Source organism: Squalius cephalus (assembly GCF_949319135.1).
Source record: "Squalius cephalus genome assembly, chromosome: 4".
In the NCBI taxonomy this organism is placed as follows: Eukaryota; Metazoa; Chordata; class Actinopteri; order Cypriniformes; family Leuciscidae; genus Squalius; species Squalius cephalus.
The window spans coordinates 40,425,394-40,432,751 of NC_137125.1; the positions used below are offsets into that span (position 1 = coordinate 40,425,394).

Here is a 7,358-nt window from a genome sequence, read left to right on the forward strand (position 1 = left end):
ACCTCACACCTCCTCGGTAACACATACTCTCAAGGATACACTACATACTACACTACACACCAACATGCACCAGACACCATCTTGGTTACACTTTATTTTAAGGTGTCCTTGTTACAGTGTAATTATACATTTAAGTACTCACTAATAGTAAATGTACTATTGTTAGGGTTAAGGTTTGGCTCAGGGTTAGTTGCATGTAACTGCATAATTGACTGTTATTACTATAGTATGTAATGTGTAACAGGGACACTGTAAAATAAAGTGATAACCACATCTTCACTAAAACACAAACCTGACTCATTCAAGAATATAATAGCAACACACGCAGAGTATACGACAAAAAAAAAAAAAAAAGATTTACACCACATATAAAGTAAGTACGTCTTTGAATCGCGTTGTCTAATTATATTGAGTGTTTTTTCAGTCCATTGTCTGTGTATTATTAAACATATATTCACTTATGCTATCTACACTAAAAATATATAATTTCATATTTAAGCATAGCTTACTTTAGTTTGACGCAACATCTATGTCTTTAAAATTAATTACATAATAATATTTTGTTCAAATACTAATGTATCTCGGCTCAACTGATTGCCAATGTACTGTCTACGCAGGTGGGCGGGCCTCCTGTTGGACACGCCCCCACCGTGACGCTCAGCAGCGCACGCTCCTCCTTGCATGTGAACCCGGATGTGTCGGGGTATTCAGCGCTGTGTCGCCGTGGCATCCAGGTACTCCTTCCTATTCTCCTCTACTTTATTCAATATCTTTCTAACAGTAGGTCAGTTGGGTTGCATGCTGTTCTTGAATTCATGCTCGATTTTCTCTGTTTGAAGGTTTATTCTTGTGTTTTGTGTTATATTCGTCCCATGCTAACGGCTACTTGTCACTTTACTGCTGTCAACTAACACATAAACCGTTTAATTCGCTTCTGCCGTCTTTGTCAGGCATAATAAGAGGTTTTCAGGTTGTATGTGTCAGTAACATTCAGTAACATTGTTTTTGTTGGATGGTAAATTGGCTGATGTGGACCAGAATCGTTTTCAGATATCATGACAATCATTGTATCATGATACAGATAGGGGTATTTTTATATATATATATATATATATATATATATATATATCTTTTTTTTAATGGCCAGTGCTGGTACTGGTACACACACATTATTTACTTTTAATTGACTAAAATAGTTGAAAACAGAAATTGTGCCTGGCTGTTGTCTTTTTTTTCCACAAACTTCTTGAGAATTTGGATTAAATTACTGTTGGCAACATTGGTGTTAAGTATTTAGGAATTCAGGCTTTTGTTATATGATGATATTTGATCTCACGTCAGTTGTCTGGATCTCAGTGTGGTTACAGGTGCTTGCTGAGCCATCAGGATGATGCGAGCCGGAGGTTTGTTCCCCTTCTTTCAAACTTTGCAAATATATATTACATATAACCAAAGGCAAATATTTGCTCAATTCCCATTGACAATATGTTTTGGGAATGTGTGTGAAGAAAATTGCACTAATCCTCCTAATCCAGTAATTGTTTACCTTACAAAAGTATACAAAAATAAAGTTAAAATAAAGTATAATATAATCATATTATATTATAAATTATAATTTAACTATGGTCAATCAAGCTGAAGCCCCTCTAAAAAAGGCATAGTGACGCCCATGACTATGGACTTCAAACGTTTAAAGGGATAGTTCAGCTAAAATTAAAAATTTTGTCATTACTTACTCACCCAAGTTGTTCCAAACCTGTATGAGTTTCTTTCTTCTGTTGAAAAAAAAAAAGAATATATTTTGAAGAATGGATCACATTGACTTCTATAGTTGGAAAAAAATACTATGGAAGTCAATGGGTGCCGTCAACTGTCTGGTTACCATTTTTGGGTGAACTATCCCTTTAAGAATATGCTAAGTTTGGTTTTGACAATTTAGGTTACTTCATATTTGTGTTATTCTCATTGTGCTATTTGCATTAAACATTTTTTCCCCCCTTTTTACAGGAGTTTTGAAACTCACTGTGCTAGTTTCAATTTTTTTTCTGGTTGTGTTCCTGGCCTTTGAGCTATTAGAGAATCGTATGAATCTTAATATGGGGAAAGTCTTTGGTGAGTTAATTTTCTGCAGCATCCATCACACACACACTGTTTCCTGTTAGCAAAGTAAACTAACTGGCCTGTTTAGTTAAAGAGTAGCTTAGGTTTGATCTTTCAGTGTTTGATCGACATCTGTTTCCCTACAGCACGATATGCACCTGGAGAGACTGTCCGTGAGTACATATTTACTGGTTGTCTTTAGGAGAGTTAAGGATTGTGAATGAGTTCTATTTCTTGATCCTTCCTAGCTCTTCCTGAACTTTTGTTTAGGACTCCAAATAAAATTGAACTAGAAAATGCAGGTATAATAATGGAGAACAATAGCAAACGGAGCTGTGCACAACTCAATCATAGCCTTGCATATTAACGCAGAGTATTAACAATATGAATGATTCATATGTAGGTTAATGGTGTGTGTGTGTGTGACATGAATGGTATGTAGGTGTTAGATTCCTGACATCAGGGACAATGTTCTGTAGTTGTCACACTGGATGTCTTGTTCAGCTGCTATTTACTTAGTCATTTAATTAGGGAAGCTTTGTTTAGGTGTGGTCTTTTTATAATTTATTTGAGAAATGTGTCACAAGATAAAATAAATGGTAATACTTGATTCAGCATGAAGATCTGGTACATGTTTACATAGATAAGCAATAGCCTAGAGACAGAGGGCAAGAACATGCCTAAATTGATTTTTCTCAAATAGGACAGACATCTCTGTTTATGTATGTATTGATGTTGTTTTCAGCAACCAGGCCACTGCGCCACAAATGCGGCCTTTCTAAATCCTGTCCCGAGGACCATTTCACCTTTAAGATCACCAGTGGAGCAGCCAGTGTAGTCGGCCCAAAAATGTGTTTTCAGGACACAATGTAGGTTTTACACGCATCTTATTGTACAACACTATTGTGTTAACACTATGCAGAAAATACAAATCCTGACTCCTGCATGAATTCTAGCTGGGTGCATCAATGACGGCTGCAGTTTGAACTCTTTCTTTTATCAGATTAATGAGCGGAGTGAAGAACAACATTGGACGTGGTATAAACATCGCATTGATCAACGGTACGTCTTCAGAAACATGTAGATGCTGAAACCTTTTTTAATGTATGTATTGTGAAGTCATATCCAGTAGATACTGAGAGAAAATGGGCTGCATTAATCTTTTTATAGGGAAGACTGGTGAGATGACCAAGACTGATTCCTTTGACATGTGGTCTGGAGGTAAATCTGCTTCTACACAATATCTGTTTTCCATATGCAGATTTTGCAAGTGCGGTTGATCAAGTCAGTAGTGCATAGTACTTTCTCAAAATTGCACCAGCTCTACATCTTCACCGGCATCATGTCGACAGATGATTTTTGATTATGAAGTAGATTTGACTATAGTTTGAATGAATCCCTTTTCTTTGCATGACACATGGATTTGACAGTCTTATCACTGCATGCAACATTGTATAAGCATTTGTTTAATTTGCCATAGGACGGAAGAGAGGCTCTCGGGAGTGCGTGTGAATGTCACACACTTTTGAATTTCCTGGCAAAAACATCCAGAGTCCTTCACATAAAAATACAAAAGTCTACAGGCTTTAAAGGAGAACTCCGGTCAATTTTAACATTGAGCTAATTTTTTTGTCAATTTGGAGTGCTGTCAGTACAGAGAACAACGACAAAAATCGGTGTTGCCTACACCGTGTTATCCTCTTTTTAGAATTTGCACCCTGTTGACTTCAATGGGGCAAGTTTTAAACCTGCTTTTAGCCTCTTAACATCCTTGATGTGTCATTACAAGTGCCCAGCCATGTGAGTGATTCCTTCAGAGTGAACGCGGGTGAATCTGACTGCAGTAGATGTGAAAGATATGAATAAAAGTGATGTTATTTCAGCCAGCGCACATACCTGTATTTACATCCTGTTTTCGGTCAAAGTCCATAGTAAACGATTGTCGAGTTCACGCGCATTGGTTTAGTACCTATGATCACGCGCGTGAACTCGACAATCGACTACTATGGACTTTGACTGAAAACAGGATGTAAATACAGGTATGAGCGCTGGCTAAATAAATATCATTTTTATCCATATCTTTCACATCTACTGCAGTCAGATTGACCCGCGTTCACTCCGAAGGAATCACTCACATGACCTGTGCACTTGTAATGACACATCAAGGATGTTAAGAGGCTAAAAGCAGGTTTAAAACTTGCCCCATTGAAGTCAACAGGGTGCAAATTTTAAAAAGAGGATAACACGGTGTAGGCAACACCGATTTTTGTCGTTGTTCTCTGTACTGACAGCACTCCAAATTTACAAAAAAATGAGCTCAATGTTAAAATTGACCGGAGTTCTCCTTTAATAGACAACCCAGGAAGTTGGGGAATGTCTTGTTTTTTTCCAAGTTTCTTTACAAGCTGTTCACACATTGGCTATAAAAAAGTGATTTACTACATGAACATTCTTACATATAGCCCCTCTAAAATTAAAATAATTAAATTCCAGGCATTTCAAGAACTGAATGTTCTTCAGCATTCACGCTCTTTATGACCAATGACTTTTACAGTCGTTGGTGATTATGGGATGTTTTTTTTCTTTTAATTATTTTTTTACTGACAATTTCTACCTGACAAAATATTTGAGTGCCTGACCTAACTAGAAAAAAATGATATTAAAATTCCCTCATATGGTTTCCAAAGACTGTGGGAAACCTTATTCTTAAATAAAAATGACAGTTGTTGATTGAACAGAAATATTTTAAAAAGTTTTAATGTTTAAATGAAATTTTACTTTAAATCATCTTGCGGTGCCCTGGTTGAGAACCTCTGTATTAATTGGCTCACGAGACTGATATTAATACCAGTTGTAAACAGGCTCACTGTGTCACGGTTTCATTGTTAAGAGCTCGTTTGTAGTAGGTATGTGAATTTCCCTTTGAGTCGCTTACAAAACGTAATCTTTTTTAAATATTCATTTTAAATGTTCATTCTTGTCTAGATGTGAACTTGCTCATCAAATACTTGAAGGAAATAGAAGATGGAAGCATTGTCATGATGGCCACTTTTGACGATCCTGCAACAAAGTGAGCCGCTTCGCTACATTTTTGGTCAAACCTTTACAGATCTGTCTCGGTTTGTCTATTTATTGCATTTGTTATTATGTACAGGCTGAATGAAGAGGCCAGAAATCTGATAGCAGATTTGGGCAGCACAAGCATCAGCATACTGGGCTTCAGAGATAACTGGGTGTTTGTTGGAGGCAAAGGGATCAAGACAAAGAGCCCCTTTGAGCAGGTAAAGTTGCTTTATGTCTTTTTTTCAGGCTACATCCTACACTAATGCGGGAGCATGTCCTGTTAAAATTTGATATCAATGTAAGTATCTAATAAACCACCTCATGTGTCTCCAGCACATCAAGAACAACGCAGAGACCAACAAATATGAAGGCTGGCCTGAAGTTTTGGAGATGGAAGGATGCATTCCAATAAAACGCGAGTGAAATCAACTTCTCACTGTATTTAAATAATTTAGCATATTCATATACAGCCTGGAGAAGATTGAAGAACACGCAATTGAACATATGCAATGTTTGATTGGCATTGACAATGTTGAAAGTAAGAGTAGACTAGCCATTAGAGATCCAGAGTATTTGCTGCTCTATATTTGTATTTATTTAGCAGGGTTCCCACTCTTTTTGAATTTCCACTACTTCCATCAAATGATCACTAGATATGGATTTGAAACCTCGTTTAAAGTGGATTCAACTAACAAAGAGCAATATGTTGCCAGTGAAATATTTTACAAATGAAAATAATTATTAAAAGTTATATTTACCTTAGAAAACTCTACAACTTCACAAATGATTGTGAATTTTCCAGCCTTGAAAATCACTATTTTAAAATTCCATGCTTGTGGGAAGCCTGATTTGTAGGTTTTATTGTTCTGACTGGTCCATAAACAGCAAGTTTTCTGCCATTTGTGAGCCTCCAATGTCATAAGGAAAAGAGAGATATTGAACCAAATTTACTTCTTTGTCTCATATACGTTTTTTTGTTTGTTTGTTTTTCTCCCAGAAAATTAAGGTAGAGGGTTTGCTCTTTTTTTATTATTATTTATCACTGCACTATGACACTCTAAATGTTGATCAAACTGGATTGATATAAATGGCCGATGGGCTGCTGTCACCAATTTTTTTTTTTTTTTTACTTGTTTCTTTTTTTATTTGTAGTTATATTTATGTTTCTACTGTCAACAGTATTTTGACTGTTGGGCTTTTTTACTGATGGAAGATGAAACTGCCCATATCTCTGGTGTGATGGGATTTTTTTTTTTTTTACCTTTTACTGTTAAACTACTGTCTCCGGTTGTATGCTGTTTGTTCTTTTTAAAAGCTTTTGGGAATGTTACATTTGGGGGGGTCGTCGCATTCAAAGATTCCCATCAGTTCTGTTGATAGTTCATCTGGTATCTGCGTATTCTGAGATTACTTGAGCAGTACGTCTAGCAGCTGTTAGGTACCTGCAGTTAGTGTTCATATCAAGCAATAATATCATACAGTATAACTGCTTTCATCCCTTATTGTGCCTTCTGTAGTATCAGTGGTATGTGCTTTCCTACCAGGTAGTGAAATGTCCCACAATTATTGAGGAATTAGAATGCAAAACCATCATCGCTACTTGTTCATTTTATAATTCACGGCACATTTGTAACTATATACTGTGAAGTTGTGGAATGAAAGCCCTTTCTTTTGTAAGAACAAGTTTTGTGTGCCTTTTTTTTTTTAAACAATGATCAGATGCTAAGTGATTTTATGTAAGAGTTTTTGTGTGGAATTCTTGATGTTGCACATCATTGCCTTAATATGTAAGCTGTTTTGAGGAAGTAAATTTAAATCAAATGAATTGTGCATTGTGTGTTTGCAGAGTCTTTCCTAATGGCTCAATGATTTTTTTTTTTAAGACGTTTCACACACACACACACACACACACACACACACACACACACACACACACACACACACATATATATATATAAAAAGTTGAGAAAATGGTTGTTGGCTTCATTCATGGGTTTTGTCTTACCTCTGTTTAGATTAAAGCTGAGAACCCCCAAGAATAACCCTAGCATCTGTTCTGCCTCATCAAAGCATGCTGCACACATCCAAATTGGTGCATGTGTTTATAAAGTAGATTGTAGATTCCTGGAAGGCATCCATTCGGTTCTCATTGGCCTAAGAAAAGACCAGAGAAGGTTTCAAAGCACACAGCTGCA

At 36.4% G+C, this 7,358-nt stretch overlaps 1 protein-coding gene across 3 annotated transcripts; it reads left to right on the top strand.

The window, feature by feature from the left end:
- Positions 1-662: 662 nt before the first annotated feature.
- fam3c (FAM3 metabolism regulating signaling molecule C) lies at positions 663-7,197 on the top strand. Of its 3 annotated transcripts, none has more exons than XM_079868079.1 (10): positions 663-734; positions 1,357-1,403; positions 2,008-2,112; positions 2,247-2,273; positions 2,846-2,969; positions 3,104-3,162; positions 3,271-3,321; positions 5,086-5,170; positions 5,255-5,381; positions 5,497-7,197. In XM_079868079.1, the coding sequence occupies exons 2-10, from the start codon at positions 1,388-1,390 to the stop codon at positions 5,584-5,586; spliced, it is 684 nt and encodes a 227-aa protein (XP_079724205.1). In that variant the 5' UTR covers positions 663-734; positions 1,357-1,387; the 3' UTR covers positions 5,587-7,197. The 3 variants fall into 3 exon arrangements, with proteins under 3 accessions (XP_079724205.1, XP_079724207.1, XP_079724206.1); XM_079868081.1 differs by having other exon boundaries at positions 673-734; positions 1,342-1,403; positions 5,497-7,130; XM_079868080.1 differs by having other exon boundaries at positions 706-784; positions 5,497-7,130.
- The last annotated feature ends 161 nt before the right edge of the window (positions 7,198-7,358 follow it).